The 23,752-nt window shown below is 43.8% G+C and overlaps 2 protein-coding genes across 3 annotated transcripts; both read right to left on the bottom strand.

The window, feature by feature from the left end:
• Nucleotides 1-1,006: 1,006 nt before the first annotated feature.
• On the bottom strand, nt 1,007-17,028 carry LOC139566092 (SCY1-like protein 2). 2 transcript variants are annotated; one of them, XM_071387008.1, is made up of 19 exons: nt 16,877-17,028; nt 14,542-14,743; nt 14,169-14,326; nt 11,825-11,969; nt 10,927-11,076; nt 10,594-10,815; nt 10,158-10,274; nt 9,360-9,485; nt 8,938-9,114; nt 8,717-8,728; nt 8,417-8,539; nt 7,292-7,405; nt 6,933-7,065; nt 5,851-5,969; nt 5,568-5,668; nt 4,861-4,933; nt 4,612-4,701; nt 4,219-4,338; nt 1,007-4,009 (listed from the first exon to the last, which is right to left on the bottom strand). In XM_071387008.1, exons 2-19 carry the CDS (start codon nt 14,716-14,718, stop codon nt 3,395-3,397), a joined length of 2,772 nt encoding a protein of 923 aa, XP_071243109.1. In that variant the 5' UTR covers nt 14,719-14,743; nt 16,877-17,028; the 3' UTR covers nt 1,007-3,394. The 2 variants fall into 2 exon arrangements, with proteins under 2 accessions (XP_071243109.1, XP_071243110.1); XM_071387009.1 differs by lacking the exon at nt 8,717-8,728.
• A 176-nt stretch (nt 17,029-17,204) lies between these two features.
• LOC139566093 (DEP domain-containing protein 7-like) lies at nt 17,205-23,231 on the bottom strand. Its single transcript, XM_071387010.1, has 9 exons — nt 23,088-23,231; nt 22,139-22,565; nt 21,878-22,026; nt 21,473-21,686; nt 20,522-20,760; nt 20,231-20,373; nt 19,913-20,038; nt 19,524-19,602; nt 17,205-19,224 (listed from the first exon to the last, which is right to left on the bottom strand). Exons 1-9 carry the CDS (start codon nt 23,218-23,220, stop codon nt 19,025-19,027), a joined length of 1,710 nt encoding a protein of 569 aa, XP_071243111.1. The 5' UTR covers nt 23,221-23,231; the 3' UTR covers nt 17,205-19,024.
• Nucleotides 23,232-23,752: the final 521 nt, after the last annotated feature.

Genomic DNA, 23,752 nt, shown 5'->3' with positions numbered 1-23,752 from the left:
ATGAAGACCTAGACAAGCAGGTGAGGGGAGTTCCTTACTAAACAATGACCTTCATTCATCAGTCAAGTATAATGGAGGAGTTAAAACCCGCCGGCGCTCAGCCCTCCGTGGAATGAGTTTGACAAGTGCCTAACGGGTAAAGGATAGTGGTTGGTTGAACGTTGAGGAATAGTTTAATTGATTTGATGAATCCAAACTCCAAACCAAGCGTTTACTGTGTTGGAGAACATTATTGTCATGACCTAACAGTTGTTTGACTTGTCTTTCGCAGCCCTGATCCAAAGAAACCTGTCCACTCAGACCACCCGATCTGTTCGACGCCTGAACTAATCACTGCCCACGACACTGTCCTCTGTCAGGGGCGAAGTGCAATACCCTGGCAGTGGAGGCTGGTGGGAGGAGCTATAGGAGGACGGGCTCATTGTAATGGCTGGAATGGAATAAATGGAACGGTATCAAACACAAACACATGGAAACGTTTCACTCTGTTTCTTTTATTCCATTCCAGCCATTACAATGAGCCCGTCCTCCTATAGCTTCTCGCACCAGCCTCCACTGTACCCTGGGTGCATCTCAATTGTCTAAAGTGGCTTCCTCTCAACTCCATTTCTTCATGTGCACAGTGAAGACGAAGTCACTGTCCGGCACTGAGACAGAACCCCTTCCATTCCACTTCCTCCTAAAAATGAAACTTGTTTACATATGTATTCATGGGTTTCCTGTTATTTTCTCAACATTGTGCATAGACTTAAAAACCAATACTATTATTAGAAAAGTAGCTTCTGACAATCTGCACAATACTTTAAAAATGTGATCTGTAAAAAGAACCCTCTCACTGCCAATAGTACAAAAGGAACAAGCCTTTTGAGCATGTTCTAGCATGTACATTTGCATTGTCTTTAGTTTGAATAAAGATTATTTTTTATCTACTGTTGAGGCCATCTTATTCCAGAACTCAAAGTTACTTTTCAAATCTCTGGCTCAGACTCAAATACGAGACATCATAGAGAATATTAGATTGTGTATTTTCATATATATGTACAGATTTTCATTGAACCACCTCAGACAACACCACACAATACATAGTTCATAGAGGCCACACGACACATATGACAGCAGTAGTATACAAAGGATCAGAACTCTTGTAGAAGAATAGGCTTTTGTTTTTTGTCCTCGCGTCCAAACGCACGAATCACAACGACAGGAAATGCAATCCAGTTCTCGCCCTCAAAAAGGCTTCCGTCGTCATAGTTACAATCACATGAACATTGATGTCCATCTTTCACGAAAGGTAGCTGCAGAGAGGTCTTTGCCCAATCAGGACAGACCTCCATCACTTGTGTCCAATAGAGAGGTTTACAACCCAGAAGGCCCACCTTTTTGTTATACACTAGCCCATGACATTATCATTGTGCCAGCTCAGTGACAGCATTTTAATCCAACAAAGATCTGTGAATATAAATTAGCATGTGTTCAGTTAACTAACAAAACCTACATCCCCCAGTCTGCAAACAGCATTCAGTGAGGATTCACACAAGGGGGTTGGTCTCAAAAGTCTACAATGGCGTCCTTTTCTCATCTCCTTCTTTCACCTGCACTAGTCTGCAACAGGTGGATAGGTGAGATGACACTCCTGTTCCATTTGGCCCATAGGGCTTTCACCTATCCTGGGATTTCAGATCAGTGCAGATGAAGGGAAGAAGATACGCAAAGAGGACGAGGAAAGGAGACTACTTTTGACTATTGAGATGCAGCCCCAGACTTAGTTCCACCGCCAAGGATTATTACTGCACACAGCGCTCCTCTAAGGCCTCTCATTCATCATCACAAGAGCACAACAATCCAAGGGCCCCTTTAAGAGCTCTCCCATTTTAAATAGATTTATTTATCAACAATTTAGGACAGGTCCCCTTTAATGAAAAAGTGCTCAACTAATATATATATATAAAAACTGCATTTGATAGTACATTTGATATGTCCAACGATTAACTTAAAATGCATGGACTGCTTGCTTTGTTGAAAGCAGCCTGGTTTGATGCATGGAATAAAATAATGAATTACTAAATTCACTACAATTCAACAGGATCACAATCGTTTGTGGTGTCCCATCTTGGTCAGGTCAGTAACATGATGAAGGGAACACATTGATGAAGTCAGAGGGGGTATTACAAAACAGGAACACACAGGGCTAAAGTTACCAGACACCGGGCAAACTAACTAAATGAATTATGATTGTGCTGACATTTCAATATGCACCCATTTGTGTATCCTACTTCACATTCATTCACAATTCCCAGTATATATCGACCAATCACTCACTCACAGCAAACCATTCAGTACATATGCAGGTGAGTTACTTCAATTAAGAAGGTAGCTGTATGTAACGTCACCCTCACAGCACGCACAGGATTCTGTGTGGATAACAATCCCTAACCAGACTAATTGCCTAAACACAATCAACCCCTCCCTTTTCAAACTTGGTTGAATTGGATTTCGTCTCAGAAAATACCCTTTCTTTAGGTCAGATGTAGAAACTGCAGAAGTGCTAGTAACATTTCACCGCACCCACAACCACATCTGCTAAACTGTGTACGCAACCAATAAACTTCGATTAGATTTTCACTTCCATCCCGTTTCATTTGGATTAATTTATACTGTAAGAATCTTGACACATCACTGTTGAATCCTTATCCATCATCTCATTCTAGGCAGAGAACAGAAAGCATAGGTACTAAAAATCCCCAAATGGACTGGGGTGTTACTGCGGAGATCGTTTCCATGGAGACTTGGCCTTTCCGCCCGTGCGGTTTAGCCGGCGATTCTACAGCTCTTCTGGATTGTCGTCCTCAAAGCAACAGGACCCCACTAAAAAGAACCACGCTGATATGATAAAGCAGGCTGCTGAGGTGGGCAGCATGAATAACATGTGTTGGCGCTGGGCTAAAAAGGAATGGACTGAGAAAGACTGGTCTCCATGCCACTGCTCATCCTAGCACATAGAACAGGGATTATGGAGAAGATATGCATTCTAGATTAAACCTTTCACCCCAAAGTGTCTCAGGAAAGAAACGATATGAAACCCCCACAAACATTACTGAGAGCAGAACACAACGTGAGAGTCTTTTTCTCTCTCTCTCTAGTCAAGAAGGTTTGGAATCAGCGTGCAGATTGAAAAGCTGAGTCTTCAGTGTTCAGTCCGATGGGAGCTTAGAAGAACCACACTGCAACCCAAACCACAGAAGATTAAAATACAAATAGCAACAAATATCAAGTGGATTCATCATCATTTTCACAGTCGGTCCAAAAAGTGGATTTTTCATTCTTCTTGTTTGCAGTTCAAAAGTCCAACTCCCCTTTCATCAGTCTGTCGTCATTAAAGAGGGGAAAGTTGTTTTCAGCCAAATAGGTCTTTCAGGTCGTTGTTGACGGACGAACTGTGTCTGAGCCCACCACCCGCGTTCATTCCGGGAGCGGCCGTGGGCTGAGAGAAGTTCTGCGGGCTGAAGAAAGGGTTGGCCTGCATCCCGAACCCGCTGGTCACCCCTCCCATGGCTAATGGCGCGCCCTGCATCGGGGCAGTCTGACTGGGCTGGGCTGAACCAAACTGATTAAGCCAGGGGGTGGCGGTGGTCTCAGGGGTGGGCTTGGGAGGAGCCATTTGGTTGAGGCTGACTTTGGGCTTGTTGGAAGTGAATAAGGAGTCCAAGGCAGACATGTCAGGGGTGTTGGTACTCCCTTGGTTGTGGGTCAGGGCACCAAAGTTAGGGGTGCTGGTGGTGGTGGCCATCCCTCCGTAGAGGCCGGGGCCGGGGGGCCGCATGCCCAGACCCCCTGTCTGGAAGCCCATGGTTGGGTTGTAGCCGTTGCTGACCAGAGAGCCCATGGGGGTGGTGGAGGGGTAGGCTGACATGGTGCTGCCCTGGATGAGGCCTGGTCTGGGGGGAGAGGTGAGGGACAGGCTGCCCAGGGATGTCATATTGTTCAGCAGGCAGCTGGTCAGGTCCTTGGCCTGCCAAACACATCAGGTCATCATCTCAATGACAAATAGGTGGCATGTTTGAAGTGGAAACTATCACTCTAAAACATCAAACTAATAAATTATACAGATATATTGTGATTGTTCTATATGAGGACATCAAAACGTGTAACCATGGATGGCTACCAAGTAAGGAACTATACATTTTCACATGAGTATGTGTGCGTGTGTATGTCTACTACCTGGGTAGAAGGAGTAGCTGGTTTGATACTCTGGGGGGCTAGTGCTGGCTGGTTTCTTAGTTTGGCTGCCTGTTCCTGCTCCTTGGCTAACCGCTGTTTCTCCTCCAGAGTCAAAGACATCTATAGAGAGAGAGGAGAAGGACAGAGCGAGAGACAGGGGGGGGAAGGGAGAAAGAACAGAAAACGTTAATAATAATCCCTTATCCCTGAAATATACACTAGCAGCTATACAAGGTTAGGCTAGATAAGATGGGTTTGGTAACATTCAATCACAAAAAGAGAGTCAAACAGAACATGCACCACCCAAGCTAATTTAACAGGAACGTTAACAGACTTCCACTGCAATACGTTTGCTCCGGTCTGTGCCTACTGAATAAGATGCAGAGTACGTACTCTGTTGAGTTGGGGAGCTGATGCCGAGTTTCCGTTCGCTTTCCCATTAACCCCTGCACTCCCAGAACTCCCTCCGAAGACATCATCAATCTGGAAAAAGACAACGGTTTCAATAAGCCATAACATACATTTGGCCTTATAAGAGTATGAAATCACATACATAAAGCCTTCATTAAATCAATCCTTCATGCATTTGCCTCATCCGGGCAAATCGCCTTTCCCCTCTTTGTCAAGGAAATGACCGCTCACCTGGTTGCCAGGGCTGGGGGTGCGCTTCGTCTCTTCCAATTGGTTGGTCTGACTGGTATTAATATTCATACTCCTGAGGACAGACAGAATAGCTCAAACTATTTCATTCAGGGGAATTTGGCTCGCACAAACATAAAACATTACTCAACCCTCATCTTTCTAATCAGATTCTGAACATTAACTTGCATCACATCTTTCCTGAGTCATTGTTGACTAATAAAAGGAGAAGTAAGAAGATAGTAAATACAGAAAGAACAGAATAGTCTAAAACATTATAAAGTGTGTAGAGCCCTGTGAGTGTGCATAGAGAATAAAATACAAATGTCTGACCATCTCTATGCACACTCACAGGGCTCTACACACTAGGCACACAGACACTCCAACACACATACACAAACCTATACATATCTATCTCTATCAATCCAGTATCCCTGCACATTGGAAATATGGTACTGGAACTGACCCTGTATATAGTATGCGTACTTACTTTATCGTGTTGTTCTTATATCTCATGTGTTTTTGTTCTACCTTGTTATTTTTAGTAAAACATTGTTATTGATTCATCATCATTGATTTTTAGTAAAACATTGTTATTGATTACTGCATTGTTGGGGTTAGAGCTGCAAGAAAGACATTTCACTGTACTGGTGCACCTAACATTACAACGTCAGAGGAAGACAGGAGGGAGAGAATGATTTGACTGATACCTCTGTTGTTCCTGCATGCTGTGTAGCTGCTCCAGTTTGGTCTTGTGTTCTGCCTCCATACGAGTCAGCATGTCTTTGATCACAGCCATGAAGGAGTTAAACTGAAACACACAGAGAGAGGGTGGGGGTACAACCTCTGTGTGTGTGTGTGTGTGTGTGTGTGTGTGTGTGTGTGTGTGTGTGTGTGTGTGTGTGTGTGTGTGTGTGTGTGTGTGTGTGTGTGTGTGTGTGTGTGTGTGTGTGTGTGTGTGTGTGTGTGTGTGTGTGTGTGTGCTCTACCTACCTGGTTGAGGTTGAGGTTGTTGTCTATACTGAGCGAGACTAGGTGAGGCAGACTCTTGGCAGCTAGGTGCTCTTTGGGGATGCCCAGTTTCTTATGGGAGAAGGTACACTTGTAGATCCCTATGGGAGGAAACAACCATTCCACAATAAATCAGAACCACAACAATCAACAGACAACGAAGCAATACTGTTAAAGCGATAGATCATGTTTTTAAGTGTTAGCCCATTTCAATTTGTCATTTCATCCTAGGTAAGTTGTCGACTCATTTTATTCTAGGAGAATTGACTCATTTTATTCTAGGATAATTGACTCATTTCATCCCAGGAGAATTGACTCATTTTATCCTAGGTGAGTTGACTCATTTTATCCTAGGTGAGTTGACTCATTTTATCCTAGGTGAGTTGACTCATTTTATCCTAGGTGAGTTGACTCATTTTATCCTAGGTGAGTTGACTCATTTTATCCTAGGTGAGTTGACTCATTTTATCCTAGGTGAGTTGACTCATTTTATCCTAGGTGAGTTGATTCATTTTATCCTAGGTGAGTTGATTCATTTTATCCTAGGTGAGTTGATTCATTTCATCCTAGGTGAGTTGATTCATTTCATCCTAGGTGAGTTGATTCATTTCATCCTAGGTGAGTTGATTCATTTCATCCTAGGTGAGTTGATTCATTTTATCCTAGGTGAGTTGATTCATTTCATCCTAGGTGAGTTGATTCATTTCATCCTAGGTGAGTTGATTCATTTCATCCTAGGTGAGTTGATTCATTTTATCCTAGGTGAGTTGATTCATTTCATCCTAGGTGAGTTGATTCATTTCATCCTAGGTGAGTTGATTCATTTCATCCTAGGTGAGTTGATTCATTTCATCCTAGGTGAGTTGATTCATTTCATCCTAGGTGAGTTGATTCATTTCATCCTAGGTGAGTTGATTCATTTTATCCTAGGGGATTCTAAAATAAGATAAAGAATTCTAACAGTACTGATCATTTTCTGTTGAGATTTTCTTTGTTTGAAAAAAAAGCCAAACTATCCCTAGGACTATCATCTAGATTCTAAGACGTTCTAGATGTTCCGTTACCTAGAACCCCCATGAGTACGGCTGGTTCTCTGGAGGGGATCTGTTGCAGGAAGGGAAGGATCTCGTCAATGACGTACCATTTGTCCAGGTACTCCAGAATCTTCCCCAGGCACACCAGGGAGTTCACCCTCACCTACACACACAGGTCAAACATACACACAATCAGAATATTTCTGTCACCTGTCAATCAAAAACGAGACAGAGAGACAGAGAGAGACAGAGAGAGACAGAGAGAGACAGAGAGAGACAGAGAGAGAGAGACAGAGAGACAGAGACAGAGAGACAGAGACAGAGAGACAGAGAGACCGACAGAGAGAGAGACCGACAGAGAGAGAGTCAAATGAAAGCGAGAGACTGACTGCAAGTGAGGAGGTCTGTAGACAGGCAGACTTGATGCGGGGGATGAGTGCGTTCTTCATGGAGGGATACTCGATCAGGTTGGCGAAGGTAGGGATTATGTTCAAACACAGCTCCTGGGGGGGGGGGGGCACACAAATATATGGCACAGCATTGCTGATAACTTAACGGCAGAGGTTTCCATAGAATCACATATAGCCTAGAACTCTCGAATGGACATTGGGATCATAGCAACTGCAAAATATTGTTTGTCTCGGTCAGGCGTAATATAGATTCTCTATGGAGGTTCCCATGTGAGCTTTACAGAGTTGGTTGAATGTGCTGCTAACCGCTGGTCCAGGGTCAGGTTTTTCTTATCCTCTCAATGGGTCAGGTTTTTCTTATCCTCTCAATGGGTCAGGTTTTTCTTATCCTCTCAATGGGTCAGGTTTTTCTTATCCTCTCAATGGGTCAGGTTTTTCTTATCCTCTCAATGGGTCAGGTTTTTCTTATCCTCTCAATGGGTCAGGTTTTTCTTATCCTCTCAATGGGTCAGGTTTTTCTTATCCTCTCAATGGGTCAGGTTTTTCTTATCCTCTCAATGGGTCAGGTTTTTCTTATCCTCTCAATGGGTCAGGTTTTTCTTATCCTCTCAATGGGTCAGGTTTTTCTTATCCTCTCAATGGGTCAGGTATTTCTTATCCTCTCAATGGGTCAGGTTTTTCTTATCCTCTCAATGGGTCAGGTTTTTCTTATCCTCTCAATGGGTCAGGTTTTTCTTATCCTCTCAATGGGTCAGGCAACTTGTACCACAATCAGTGTTTAGAGGTTAACGCTGCAGTTATCCTCCTACACTTTACTTCCTTCACTACATCACTCATTTGGATAGGTAAATAGAGATGTCTGTCTTTTACAATGTACAGTACCTGGCCAACAAATTACGCATTAAATCAAGGCAGTGTATTTTTAATGGGCAGAAAATGTATGGCAACGGACGACAGCATGCTAATTTACACTTACCTTGAATCACACTCAAACTAAACCTAACTTTAACCTCAATCCTAAACCTCATTTCATTAGTATTGCACTTCTCTTTCTGCCGGGGGAATAAACCCTTTGTAAAGTCATGATGTGCTTGTCCCTGGTACCTGTATCTGGATGGAGGGGGCCTCCAGGGCTCTGTAGACCATGGGCAGAACGCTGTTCTTAATGTCCTCCGGTGGGGTCTTGGTCAGCAGCAGGTCCATCTTTTGCAGGAAGATCAGCAGGATCTGAGAGACACAGAGGGTTAAACGCGGTTCATCCAGGCTTAATGATGGGAGAGTGACAGATAAAAAGAGAGAGATGGGTAACTACCAGTGAAATTAAACTAGGAATAAAGTGAGCTCTTTTTTTAAGCATTAGAGTGTCATACACACACACAACTACGCTTAGCAAAGACCACTCACCATATTGCTTGCCTGAAGGCATGAAAAGGAGAAGAGAGAGAAACAGTATGATACATACAGCCCTGTCACCAGATAAAGCGTACAGCATCCTCTAGTCTGTTATCTAACCATGCCATCCCTGTAACACACATCAAGAAAACATAGAAGGTAGGCCTGAAAACTGGGTATGGGGATACACTGTATATGTGTGTCCTTTGCATCCTCTGTGTGTGTGTGTGTACCTGGACAGGCTCCTGCTGCTTGAACACAGGGGTGAGGTCCGGCAGGATGAGTCTGACGTACTCGTCCTTGGTACACTCCTCTGCGATCAGCAGCACATTGGGCAGGACGAACGGCACCATGTCTGGGTTCACAAACTCTGAGGTGAGGGCTGGGAGGATACGATACACCACCACTCTCTGGGGTGTAGAGGAAGAGACAGGACGCAAAGGGGTAAGGAATAGTGGCTTTAATCAGAATCATTTTTATTAAGTCACCTTTGAGCACATATTTGCAAAATGGCCAATCCCAATTTGACTGGATTATTGAAGACCACGTTCCAAACTACCGGTCCACTGAGGATGAAGCATTCTACTGTAGGAATGTACAGCTAGGACACTAAAATGACCTGTAAGAGCAACACACACACACAGTCAACACTAACCTTGGGTAGCTTGGGCAAGACCTTGGGCAGGTTTTTGTAGAACTGGGACTTCTGCAGGTTGTCCCTCTGGAAGAGGGAGTCAAAGTAGGCCAGCGTCACCGCCCCAACGTCATCAAAGAAGGGGATCTGAAGTATCCAGAGGCAGAGAAGGGATTATTCAACTGAACTGGGTGGTATGTCATAAAGCAGGATCAATGACTTCATCTTGCTTAAATTCTCTGAAATAACTTTTTAGGAATACGATCTTGAAACGGGCATTCAACCGACGACACATATTCAACCGACGACACATATTCAACCGACGACACATATTCAACCGACGACACATATTCAACCGACGACACATATTCAACCGACGACACATATTCAACCGACGACACATATTCAACCGACGACACATATTAAACCGACGACACATATTCAACCGACGACACATATTCAACCGACGACACATATTCAACCGACGACACATATTCAACCGACGACACATATTCAACCGACGACACATATTCAACCTACGACACATATTCAACCAACGACACATATTCAACCAACGACACATATTCAACCAACGACACATATTCAACCGACGACACATATTCAACCAACGACACATATTCAACCGACGACACATATTCAAGTTTAGCTTTATTAATGAATCAGAAAATCTAAAAGGCATTTCTAAATATTTATCAGTTAGCTAACTTGGTGAGCATGTTTTAATATGTAAAACGTATTGTGTATCCTGTTGTATTAGTGACATAAGGTCATAGTTGGTGACACGGGGGGTGATCTGACCTTGGTCATCTGGTCAGCATCAGGCCGGACGTTGGGCGTGACACTCAGCAGCATCTTGACGTGCTCCCTCACCTCCTCAGGAATCTTATTCAACATGGTGGGGCTCAGTCTGCTGAGCTATGGACAGACGGGGGGGGGGGAGAGAGAGAGAGATCTACTAATTCAAAAAGTATGGAATCAATGAAGCATTACAAATATTGCAGTGCACTTTGGCATTAATATCCCTCTGTCCTTTTCTCCCCAAAATGCTAAATAAGACGTGATGCATTCTAACTAAGGTCTGCTGCCTGAATGAGGTCCTTGGGTGCTGTCGCTCCAGAGAACTCTAACTTTATGAAGAGGGCCAGCACTCACAACTTTGATGTATATTTTCTACTAGCAATCACGTGGACATGTTCTGGCCATCAAGCCTTCATCTCACTCCCCGCCCCCTCACCTGGTCCAGCTGTCGGCTGAAGCTCTTGAAGATGTCGTGCTTGTTGACCTGGAACACGGGCTTGCCCTCGTTGAAGACGGCGTGCATCACCACGCCCAGCGAGTACATGTCTGAGGCGGCGTCGCAGCTCACCGACAGGATGTACTCGGGGGCCAGATACTCTGGGTTGGGCAGGCAGAGCGGCGGCAGGTTGGGCTCCCACTCCTTACAGGAATACTTGAGCTGGGGGAAGGAGGGAGGGAGGTGGAGACAGGTATGTAAGGATATATACAGATACACACAGAGGAAGAGATACATACAGGTGCACACAGGCAGATGCGCTGAGCGTCTCACCTCGGCATCGGAGGGGTTGGTGGAGGAGATGCTGAAGTCAAAGCCCATGATCTTCCAGGCTCCGCTCTTGTTGAGGATGACGTTCTCCAGACACAGGTTCCCATGGACCATCTTCACCCCGCTGTGTAGGAATGACAAGCCCTCCGAGATCTGAGGGAGGGACATGTGAAGGAGGGGGAGAGAGGGAGGGAGAAGAGAGAGATGAGAGTAGTCACAGGGAGAGGATATAACAAAATAGAAAGAGAGTGAAAAAGAGAAAGGAAAAGAAAGAGGCATGAAGCAGATAAAGATAGGAGAGGTAAGACACTGAGCAGAGAAGCAGAAAGACAATCTGTGATATTAACTAAAGACTTTTCACAGCATTCCTCCTTAAAGGGGCAATCTGCAGTTCAAACAATAACAAAGGCAACTCCGCCAATGTTTTGGTAAAAAGCCGAAGTGTGGGGCTGGAAAATGTTTATCACTCCCAAATTCCTAGACAGAGCTATGGATGCAACTGACCATCCATTACATCAACATCATAGTTTTAACCATGTTTTAAGGCTAGTGTTGGTTTACAATAAACAAATTAGTAAAACAAGCTTTGGGTTCTGATGGGGTACGACAGTTGAACTAAGCTCATGAGGCATTTATAAGTTATATTCTTCAAGAATCAATGGGTAGATATAATCGATTTATAAGAAGAAAAAAAATGTATGTAGCAATCGCAGATTGCCCCTTTAAATAGCTGTGTGACTTGGCAGGGGAGTGCAATCTAATCAATTATCCCCAAAAATATGCCTGGGACACAATTTAATAAAGAGAAAGAGAGGTGTGGTTAGGTCAATTGGGTTTGAAACATACATCTGCCAAGCAATATACATAGCAACAAGACATGTGTGTGTGTATTGGGTCTCACCTGCAACAGGCCATACTTGGTCTCCACGTCGTACAGCTTGTAGTCCTTGATGTCTGTGGGCACGGGGCTGGGCAGGTTGTCCCACTGACCCAGCACATTGGACAGACTGGCAAACACGGGCTCTGTACAGAACGCCAGGCAGTCCCTGAAGGAGGGAGGGAGAGAGGAAACAGTGTCAATTATTACAAACAAACAACGATGAAGAAAGAAGGAGTGTGTTAAAAATGACCGAGAAAAGAGAAGAGTAAGATAAAGAACAAAAGAAACGGGGGATGATGGTGAACTAGAGGAAGGATGGAGTAATAAAAAAGTAGAGAAAGAGGTAGTGTGAGAGAGAGAGAGGTAGTGTGTGTGTGAGAGAGAAGGAAAGAAATGTAGTGTGTGAGAGAGAGAGGTAGTGTGTGTGTGTGTGTGTGTGAGAGAGAGAGGTAGTGTGAGAGAGAGAGAGCGAGTGAGAGAGGTAGTGTGAGAGATACCAATTAGGATCTGGCTAAAAATACATGAATCAGTTATAGAACCCTTTATGGTTGTGAGGTCTGCGGTCCGCTCTCAAACCAAGAATTCACAAAATGGGACAAACACCAAATTTAGACTCTGCATGCAGAATTCTGCAAAAATATCCTCTGTGTACAATGTAAAACACCAAATAATGCATGCAGAGCAGAATTGGGCAGATACCCTCTACTTATCAAAATCCAGAAAAGAGCCATTCAATTCTACAACCACCTAAAAAGAAGCGATTCCTAAACCTTCCATGAAAAAGACATCATCTACAGAGAGATGAACCTGGAGAAGAGTCCCCTAAACAAGCTGGTCCTGGGGCTCTGCTTATAAACACAAACAGACCCCATAGAGCCCCAGGACAGCAACACAATTAGACCCAACCAAATCATGAGAAAACAACAAGAGAATTACTTGACACATTGGAAAGAATTAACAAAAGAACAGAGCAAACTAGAATGCTATTTAACCCTAAACAGATAGTACCCAGTGGCAGAATACCTGACCACTGTGACTGACCCAAACTTAAGGAAAGCTTTGACTATGTACAGACTCAGTGAGCATAGCCTTGCTATTGAGAAAGGCCGCCGTAGGCAGACATGGCTCTCAAGAGAAGACAGGCTATGTGCTCACTGCCCACAAAATGAGGTGGAAACTGAGCTGCACTTCCTAACCTCCTGCCCAATGTATGACCATATTAGAGACACATATTTCCCTCAGATTACACAGATCCACAAAGAATTCGAAAACAAATCCAATTTTGATAAACTCCCATATCTACTGGGTGAAATTCCACAGTGTGCCATCACAGCAGCAAGATGTGTGACCTGTTGCCACAAGAAAAGGGCAACCAGTGAAGAACAAACACCATTGTAAATACAACCCATATTTATGGTTATTTATTTTCCCTTGTGTACTTTAACCATTTGTACATTGTTACAACACTGTATATATATAATATGACATTTGTAATGTCTTTATTGTTTTGAAACTTCTGTATGTGTAATGTTTACTGTTAATTTTTATTGTTTATTTCACTTTTGTATATTATTACCTCACTTGCTTTGGCAATGTTAACACATGTTTCCCATGCCAATAAAGCCCCTTGAATTGAATTGAATTGAATTGAGAGAGAGAGAGAGAGAGAGAGAGGAGAGAGAGAGAATGAAATAGAGAGAAGGAAATAGAGAGAGAGAGAATGACCGAGTGAGTACCTCTTGTTCCACTTCCTCTGGCAGGTGTATGTATTATTCAGTGCCAAGTCTGTAGAGCTAGGCCCAAAACCTTTCATCATATCTTGCTGCATGTGTGTCTGCGTCATCTGTTGTGTGTATGTATCCATTTTTTGCATGGGTGTGTATGATTGACTTCCTTGTGTGTATGCATGACAAACTAGAAAAAAGTGGCAATATTACCGTTTGTCCCTCTTGAGACACCGTAGCAGCTAGTACACATCCTTAAAATAGTCTGAATTAATCTAAGGTAACTCAAGAGGTCTGTAATTATAATTAAAACATTTTGCAGAGGAGGTCTTAGTCTCACAATTTTACATCTAACCAAGATGTTTGGTGCAGTATTTCTGAAGTGAAAGAATTTGCATGAAAATTATTAGTCTGTCGTTGAATGACTACAAACACTTAATTGAAGAATCCCTACTGTTGACCAATCACAGACGAAGGGGCGTAAACTTCAAACTAGGAGAAGCCTCAAGAAAAAAATGGTGTGCTCGATCAGCCCCAAAAAATCCTGCAGAACACCAAAACAAACAAAAATATCATAAAATGTAGTCAGAATATACGCGCAAACTGTTTGGACTGGGAAGCAGACGGTAAGCTTAACCCACCTCGACTCTTCCAGTGGGTGCTGGACAGTGAGCAGACGAGGGTGACGCAGTCTGGTGAGCTGCTGCACACCTCTCTTCAGAGACTCAATGATCTGGTCCTTGTCAAACTTCTGATACTTATCCACCATCTTCTTATCAAACACAAACACAGCCACCTCCTGGAAGAACAAACAATAAGACAGGAATTACCATCTGCATCAGGACAAACACTGACAGTTTGTGTCAGTTGGAGATGGTAAAATGAGTCCCATCTATCCTTTGAACAAATTGTGGAAAACAAATGTGTAAGTTCTCAGGCTGCCCAAGGACTGGGTTGGGAGACATTGTTCTAGTTAAGTATAGAACAGTCCATGAAGCCCCCAGGCAGCCTCACCTGTTTGGTTGACTTCTTGGTTCCGTTGTAGATCCTCCAGCACATGCCGGGCCCGCCGCTGGCGATGTGGCGGCCCACTTCAAATTCACGCGTCACCGGGTTTCCCATGACGGCGCTGGTCATGTCGGCCGTCACCTTGGTGACAGTGCTCTTGAGCTTGTTCAGCATGGACTCCATGGTGACTCAGCCTGACGTTTGACCCCTGGGGGGGAAGAGAGACAAAGAGGTCACAGAGGGTACAACTATATGGTATTCTGAAAAAAAGGCTGAAAACACACACACCCCTTTCGTATGGAGAAAAAACCTAGTCTATTAGCAACACACACTGACAGCTTGCCACCGAGAGCAAAATCACAAAATGTTGCACATTAAAGTGTCCTGTGCTGGCTGTAGACAGAGCTATCGATGTCTCTAATGTGTACCACACACACACACACACACACACACACACACACACACACACAGTACTACAGAGTACACACAGTGGGCAAGTGTGATTACACAAACCCCAACAAATCTCCTAAATCAGTAACTTAGAAGTGAGAGAAACAGATCCGAACAGGAGTCAATATCTCTGTATTATTAGTATGCATTGTCTGCAGTCGCGTCTGACAAATCCCGACAAGCGCTGTCCAAACTCCGGCACGACAACAATAGAATCAAAGTGAATGAACACATTCAGACATAATATCCTATTAGCATATCAAGCAGTGGGCCCTACGTCTCAAATGGCACCCTATTCCCCATTTAGTGCACTAAAACCTGGACAAAAGTAGTGCACTATATAGGGAATAGGGTGCCATTTGGGACACATCCTGGAGATGTGGGTTCACACGCCAAACAGACTAGTGAGGAAGCCATTGACCCCATGTTTAATTATAAACCTTATTGAGTCACTGTCTGAAGCCTCTATCTGTCTGAGTCGGTCTCTTGCAGGCAGGGTATAACGTCATTGCTCTCCTCTACATCTGGGCTTGGTGCTGATGTCATTGCCAACAGCCATAATTGAGTCAGTGGACACTGCTGGACGTGGACAGAACCAAGGGCTTTAATCTTGAGCAGGGAGGAAACCAACCGGTCCATAAAACCCATTACTTAATCAACTTCTTCCCCACTGTGTGTGTGACTAACTTTCTGTCTCTCATTACTGCCTAATCCATCATGTCCAAAAAACTGTGGAACACACACTAGAAAAAAAGCAATGATTCACACATCGGTTGCCATAACAATGAACTGAAAATTCTGTCCCAAACTAAATGTGTGGGCTACGCCACTGCTTATAACTAACTAGAAGTTAAATATAACTACAAGAAATGTAAGATGTATGAAATAAATGATATCCAGCTCAGGGCTCTCCTGCTATGCATTTTGTTTTCTAACTTGCTATCTAAGTGGCTAGATGTCAAGATCAAGCTTCTTGGTTACAGCAGAGACATCCTGAATCAAGATTGATGTTGCCTAAAAAGTATCAAAGTCTACGTCTGTCTGCTGTGAAAAGATTTACACAATATTATTCCTGAATGCAGTCGTGTCATTTCAATAAAGAGTATTTCCATTTCCAGAATCTCGCCTTGCTATTGAGATCCTCACATTGATGACAGATATTGAAATAGAGCTGAATGAATGTATGAATTAGACCAAAATATGTCTGCCAGCTTGGAGACCTAACTACTGTATATCCTAAGCTAAATGCAATGCAATGTTGGAATATGATATATCCAAAGTACCTCTCTCTCTCTGGATATTGTATAAGTTAGGCTACATTTAACACTCCACTTCAATGTGGACCTTGTGATCATAAACGTGAAATCAATTTAGCTACTTGTTACAATTGGTTGAATTTATTTCCCACTGGAAATGTGAATGTGCCAATCACAGAGACTTTCCCCTCGTCACCTCACCGTCTGTGTAGCTAACTAAGTAGCCAGATCACGTGACTCAGGTAGGGTAGCTGAACAAACACAAGCAGCTAGTTAACGTTAGCTGGCTTCTATGATAGGCTATCCATACCAGTGAGTCTGCCGACGGCCAGTTCAGCAATTGCGGAAGGAACGCGATTGTGTGACAGGGTTAGAGCTTACTACAACATGTATCTAGTTACGATTATCTTCCAGCTAGCTAACGTATTGGCGAAACCAATACCTGTCCTGTTTAACCGGTTTTTGTTAATATGGCTACCCAGTTAGCTAGCCGTATAACCTGGCATGGATAGCTAGTTAGCTATCGCATAGCAGTAGGCTAGGTAGGAAACTAGTTAAAGGGAGACGTCACTTTTGACGTTTGTTGAAATGCCGTGTTGCGTTTCTGGGTCTGAATCAAACTATATCAAGCTTACCTGTGTCACGAAGGGAATGTCAGTGGTTTTATGATTCCAAGTACTGTTTAAATTGGAAAACAGCTGTCAGTGATGGCTGTGGTACACAACCTCCATCTCTTCCAGTCCAAATTTCTGGTTGACTTCTTTGCTAAGCTAGCTTGCCACTTACTGTAAACGTCACTTCCGGCTACTCTATCAGATAAGTGCCCTTTCTGTTCATTTAGGAGCACTGCTCATGATTATACCAGACAAGTGATTACACCCTTCTGTATAGTGTTTGAATATTGTATATTTCATGCATATCTATATGTCCAATGGTTGCTCAAATGAGAACTGGAACTTTCAATGATGTTTAATGAAAGTCTTATTGTACTGTATTTAATAGTTTTTCAACAAAGTGCATTTCAAAACAATTCAACGTATTAACTATAAAACCTGAATCGGCAACTTTACAGATCGTGTGTACTATTCTGTTGACTAAGATATGTAAAGCTAAAAACTAGGCAGCAACATACAGCAGCAGTACAGAAAATGCTCTAGAATTTAAAACGTTATAACAATGATGCAACAACTTAATTAACAATGTAATACTCACAAAAAGTAACCTGGGGTGTATTCACTAGGAACCACACAGAGGAAAACGGAAACAAACAGGGACCCATTTGAATTTGTCCAATAGAAACTAATTTTCACACCCCTGGATTGTATGATTTACACTCATTTCAATAAGTTAATTCACTCAGACTTCAAGTTAGGCTAAAAACATGGCACTTATTTGAGACAAAGCATTCATTTGTAAGACCACCAACAAACTACAAAAGTAAAAACTTTTGGCTGCATTTTAAACATTCCACCTTATGATTAAACTTGCAAACCCATGCAATCAAAGCCTATTACAATCCAATAGAATAGTTAGTGTCAACTATGTGATTAACAGATATGAAATAGGTTCTTGACAGCAGTGGGAAACAGTTCCACAAATAACTAAATGAATACCATTTTAAATAATTCCGTTTGTCCCCAACAGAAAATGTACAGATATAAAAGTAGTGTTACATTTACCAGCGTTATTCCCTTACCAGTTATAAGATGCAGTCAACGAAATCCAAAACAATACGTCATTTGTTAAGACTGTCAACACAATAGGTGTGTTAAATTTCATTTAAGGTATAGAAATAAAGTGTAATGCTTATTCGTCTAAAGAGATTCCTGTTCAAGCTCAATATCCAGCCTAAACTTCTATTTACAGTACCTAAATATAAATCTACCTGAGAAAACTAGATACTTGATACCAAAACCAGCCCTGAATAAATTCAGTTAGATCCTATGCCTGTTAGTTTTAGATAAATGTTTCACCAACATTACACATTCCCCTCTGTGTCGATTTCAACAAAATCAAAGGTTTTCCTGACAGGCATCAGCTACGGAAAGCAGAGAATGCTCTCATTCACCAGAACTAAACCCTCGAGGCACCTGGGTAAGTGCATATCTCCTTGTTAGAACAAAACAATTGCTACTATCATACCACTAACATACTATGGCCTACAAACTAGTGCAAATGAATTCTTGAAGCCGGAGTCATAAGAACACTTGAAAAGCAAAGCCTCGTAAGAGTAACATCACTAAAAGATAACACTAACTAGGCCTACATCAAATCAAAATAGTAATTTGATCCCATGTAAAGCGCAAACAGTCCTGATAAATCACCTGGCAAAAACTTACTGTATATCCTGTCTTGGGACAAAACTATTGCCAGCACTGTGGAAAATGTTGGCATAACGAAGAACAAACGCGCTTGTTAAGGCAACAAGGATCCCTACTGCCCAATTCCAAAATCAACCCCTAAGCCCACCCCCTATGTAGTATGCCCTTGTGTAGACCAGGGGCACGTTCAGCAGGATTGAACATTCAGATATAAATACGCTATGTAGATCAAACATGCCTCTGACATGTAGAATAAGGAATCACATAGGCTCACTTCAATCTGTAATGTTCAAGAACATTTAGCAACTGAACATAGCCCTGGAATGACCTTACCCTCTGATTGGTAAGTGGAACACTTATACCTGGAATTGCTTGTAACTAATCCAATCCACAAATGCATGGCGGGGGTAAGGTTTGATTTTGGATTGGGTCTACCACCACTCATTACATTCCCTTTCCCCCCTAGAAAGTGGAGGAGAAGTGCTGGAGGAAGACTATGGGATGGTGCTTCTGGAACTCCTTGACCAGCCTCCTCCTCTCCTTGACAGACAGGGCCTTGCTCAGGCTGATGTCCCTGATCAGCTGCTTCAGGCTCTCCAGGGTGGCCACCTCGCACTGATCCTTATACTGCTGCAGCGACACCTGCTGGCAGAACGTAAACACTGCAACACAGGATGAGGAGAAGGGAGTCAATACAGGGGTGTATTTATTAGGGAACGCATCACGGAAAACAGAAATTAGCTTCTCATTGGTAGTTTGTCAGTTCTCTTTCATTTCGTGCCTAGTGAACACGACACTGATGGTGGTTTATGTCATTACTGAAGATTAGGGACGACTCACTATTTTATGTAGTACTGTTATGATAATAGCATAAGCACAAAAGGGCATATACTGTAGATCACTAAGTCCTAAAATGATGTATCAAGTGGGGCTGAATGTACTCAAGTTGGATTGAACTCACTCGCAATGTTGTTCGGATCTCTTCCTTGCTGCAGGATTTGCAGCGTTCTCCTCACAGCATCAATCAGCGATGTGGGGGTCTATTTCCATTATGGATAGAGAAGGGTTGATTAAAGGTTACTTTATTCACATAAACAAATCATATACATGCATCAGGCAATGTTGTAGTACAGATTACACTCTTGAGAATAGGGTGCAGTATTAAGTCTTCAGATGCCCGACTTTAAAAAGGCACGGTGTCCAAATCCTGATTTTAAAGCCTCCCTCTGTAGCTACTATTTCCGTTCAACAATGCAGCCCTAAACTTGTTTATTTTGGGATTGGAGTACTGCGGGCGAGGGTCTGTCAGAAGAGGGCCAGGGAAGAGGATCAGGGATTTCAGGTGCCTACCTTAAAGAGCTGAGTGTGGTTGTCCATCAGAAACAGCAGCAGCCTCTCGCTCTGGGTACGAGATAGCTCTTTATTCTGCACGATGGCCTTCAGAAATGTCCTGCTGATCAGGGCCCTGTTGTCTGTCTGGACATATTGAGTGGTCCGTCACACAGTGGACCACCAGTGTTACCACTTTGGCTGAAGCAAAAACCTACACCCACAGCCGCCATCGCAGGGTATGATTGGCCCACCACTGATGTATATAGTATTTATCATTGGGCCCTGACCCATTATTTGAGAAACAATGGTTTTCAAATGGTGTGTGTGTGGGATTACCTGTTTGTGCAGACGGCATGCATCCGGATGGGCTGCTGCGGCCATGAAGGCCAGGAGCCTCCTCAGCTCATCTCTCCCAGCAGGCTCCAGCAGATGCAGACACAGCTGATAGGCCCTAACAGCATCATCCACCTTCCCACAGTCTGAGAACACACACACAGTAAGAGGAAAAATAGGGAGAGAGTGGGTGGGAGTATACTTCAAAGAGACATGTACAGACACAGGACTCTAACATGATGAAAACACTATCACACAACAGCCCACCATAATTCCTCAACCAGCCAATCTTACCCAGCAGGTCCAGTATGGCCGTGTGGATGTCCAGGTAGCGTCCGGTGAGCAGCGGGGACCTCTCCTGGCCTCCGTAGTGCTTGGCCATGGTGTCAAACAGCAGTTTCTTCTGGCCGCTCAGCCTCTCTGCCCCCTCTGTGGTACTGCCCTGCTGGAGGAGGTGCTCCCCCGCCAACACGATCAGCTGGTCAGGGAAGAGCTCCAGGCAGTCAGCGGCTGCCACCAGCCATGCGTCCAGCCTACAGTGTCACAGGGAGAGGAAGCAAACTTCAGGGCCTTCTTTTAATGTCAAAAGAGCTTAAATATAATTTAATGGTAGGTTGTTAATGTTTTGACCAGCGGTTGGAACCAAAATAAATATTCCCATCTTTTTTCGATCTGTTCCAGTTTTCCGACCAGAAAAAGTTCGGAACCGGTTAAGATTGTTCCTTTTCATTCAGTGAAATCAACAGTTTTTTTTTTACAAAATAGCTCATTCATTTACTCAACACATTAGCATTGCTAGAGAAGCTTGCTATGGCAGCGTAAGCTAGTTCTTTACATGTTGATTGGTCAGATATTTCAGTCGCATCTCACGCCTGCACTATTACCGGTGGGGGGAGAAAGAGAGAGACAAGCTTGGCTTGAAGCGCTGAACATCATGACATGAACTGGAATGTGTTTAGGCTATTACTAGCATTATAACTTTATACCAAATTATATACTAGATATTAAGAATATTTTTGGAACAAAAATAACATCATTAACCCATTCTAAAGATTTGAAAATAATGTTTCTGTTCCGGAACACGAGATCACTTTCATTCCAAGTTCAGTTTCCATTCCTCAAATGACTTTTTCAGTGTTCTGTTCCATAAACCGGTTCCAATCCCTGGTTTTGACCAACAAAATAATGCTTACAATTCCTAGTATCTTTTCCATTAAATCATATGGCGGCTGGTTAGGTACTAACTCAGGAAGGTTGAGGGTCTGGGGCAGCTCACGGTCCAGGCAGGTGTTGGAGATGACCAGGTCCTGGTGGTGGCTCTGCAGCAGCTGCAGGGCGGCAGCCTGGGGGCGGGGCTGGGCCCCCCGGGTCGGACTCGCCAGGATGCAGTCCAGCACGGGTAGCTCCACCGTCTGCAGCAGCTGAAGCAACGTCTGCTGCTTCCACACCTCCTCCACCACTGAGGACAGAGGAGAAGGGAGAGAGGGGGGTAGAATGACAAGCAAGAGTGGGAAAGAAACAAGTGAGGACGAGACAGAAAGGGAGGGATACAGAATGGAAAAGAAACAGGAAAAAAGAAAATAACATTAACTTTTCCAATATAGTAATTTCCAACATGGCCAGGTGGACAGCCAGGCTTTGTCATCTCACCTGTCTTTGAAAGGAAGATGGTGGTGGGGGCTTTGGTAATGGCTTTAGGGAGGGAGGGCTGCAGGTTGATGATCTTCAGCAGTCTCTCCACCCTCCGGTCTGAGGGGCCCAGCGCCAGGGGGTTGGAGATGGTCCTCAGCTCACTCAGTCTGCAGAGAGAGAGCAGTGATGATGTAGTGCGGTATAGTAAAAGTGTGTGTGTGAGAGAGAAACCAAAAGAATAAGAATGTATGTGTATGCATGTTTGTGACTCAGACAAACCTAGAGCCTTTCTTCCTCTTCCTCACTAAGTCCTCGGGGGCCATGTTCTCTGTGTCCCCATCCTTCCCAGCCTTCCTGGCTGAGCCGGGCAGCGAGCCGCAGTCCTGGAAACGGTAGAGGCTGCAGCTCGTGTCCTCGAAAGTGGCCTCCTTGTCCCGGCGGAACAGCTTGGTGCCCACCGCCTCAAACACCTTGGCCTCCATGAGCGTCTGACAGAGCCTGGCGGCCTTGAGGCGTGACACCTCGCTGGCACAGAAGAAGACGTTCTGCATCAAGTAGCTGAGCACAGCGTCTACTGCGTCCGAGCCTGTGAAGCAGTCAGGGTGCACACACAGGTGGCGCCGCCGTCGTCGCACCTCCACCTGTGTATGCAGCGCCTGGATGATGTTGTGCCACAGCTGTGTAGCGTGGAAGGGCCCAGAGAATCCTATGTGATGACACATTCAGGTAGTAGACTCAGTCATATTTCATCAACAGTATGGCGGCTGCATGCAAAATAAAAACACCACGACAGAGTTCAAATCTGCCAAGACAGCCACTGTTAGCACAGTGGCTCTTGTCAGTTCAGGTTTTTTTGTTGGGGGTTGTTGTTTTTGTGGGATGTCGTCACATTGCTGAATCTAGTTAGTTAACTACCCTTCACTTCAATATTAATAACACGCCTCTAGTATGGTCGTTTAACTTAAGTTTACTCACAGTTGTGTAAAAGATAAGGGTTGTGGCCATAAGCCATAAAAACATGACATGTAGCTAGCTAAGTTAGAATGTAATGTGTTTATAATGGCTTGGTTTGCAGCTTAACTAACGACGTTAACTAGCTAGGCTAGCTAGGCTAGCAAGATGAGCTAACACAGCTTTGTATACGCTGGCTGTATTTTTGGATATGAAAACAAAAAGTTGAAAGCATGTTACGGTTTAAAACCTAAGGATGTTCATGTCAATTTCTCACCTGGTTGAACATTTTCACGAAGGCTCCGTGTTTGACTGTTCAATCGTCTAAACCTCGGAGTTAAATCAGCCGCCATGGTGAAAAAGGATGTGACGTTGCTTCTTCTTTGTTGAGGTTTAACGGCGGTTGGCATCCAATAAATGTTGCATTACCGCCACCAACTAGACTAGGGTATAAATCCCTTATACTTTGAGTGAAAAATACATTTAAAAAAATACCCTGCCATCTAACCCTTGTTAGGATTTATATTTATGCATTATGGCCCGCTACCATGTTGTTTGAAGATTAATATTGTTTTGTTACACACACACACACACAAACAATGCAGATGTGTGTATGTGTGTAAAGATTGAGCAACATGGAGTGCCTTGATGCAAAAGCTGTGGTCAATCTGGAGAGGGGAGGGGTGCATATCTCCAGGCCAACCAGGGAGGGTAGGACACTGGACAATACCATATAAGGAACTGTTTGAGTGTAGCGGCACAAGACGGATCTAATCTACCCAACGACCAGATGCGGACATCTGAGAGACTGGGACCAGAGACTGGGACCAGTCTGAGTGCCGGCGATAGGCTGAGCAAAGTTTAAACCACGCTCAGCCTCTACTGTGATAGGCCAACAGACGGGTTGGAACTATGTCATCAAGGTATAAGAACAGCTGTATA

Source organism: Salvelinus alpinus, chromosome 37 (assembly GCF_045679555.1).
Source record: "Salvelinus alpinus chromosome 37, SLU_Salpinus.1, whole genome shotgun sequence".
NCBI classification, from domain to species: Eukaryota; Metazoa; Chordata; class Actinopteri; order Salmoniformes; family Salmonidae; genus Salvelinus; species Salvelinus alpinus.
Note: the sequence above shows the minus strand (reverse complement) of the source record. Positions and strands in the feature narration are given on the sequence as shown.

Bases quoted from the DNA above. Each gene is read 5' to 3' on its own strand.
- LOC139566092 (XM_071387008.1), bottom strand. From the start codon at position 14,718: ATGGAGTCCATGCTGAACAAGCTCAAGAGCACTGTCACCAAGGTGACG. The intron at 5,669-5,850 runs GTAGGTAGAGCA...TGTGTGTTTCAG, and splicing joins ACAACCTCAACCTCAACCAG to TTTAACTCCTTCATGGCTGT. The intron at 4,934-5,567 runs GTATCAGTCAAA...GTCTGTCCTCAG, and splicing joins AGCATGCAGGAACAACAGAG to GAGTATGAATATTAATACCA.
- LOC139566093 (XM_071387010.1), bottom strand. From the start codon at position 23,220: ATGCCAACCGCCGTTAAACCTCAACAAAGAAGAAGCAACGTCACATCC. The intron at 22,027-22,138 runs GTTTGTCTGAGT...CTCTCTCTGCAG, and splicing joins AAGAGGAAGAAAGGCTCTAG to ACTGAGTGAGCTGAGGACCA. The intron at 19,603-19,912 runs GTAGGCACCTGA...TAATGGAAATAG, and splicing joins ACCACACTCAGCTCTTTAAG to ACCCCCACATCGCTGATTGA.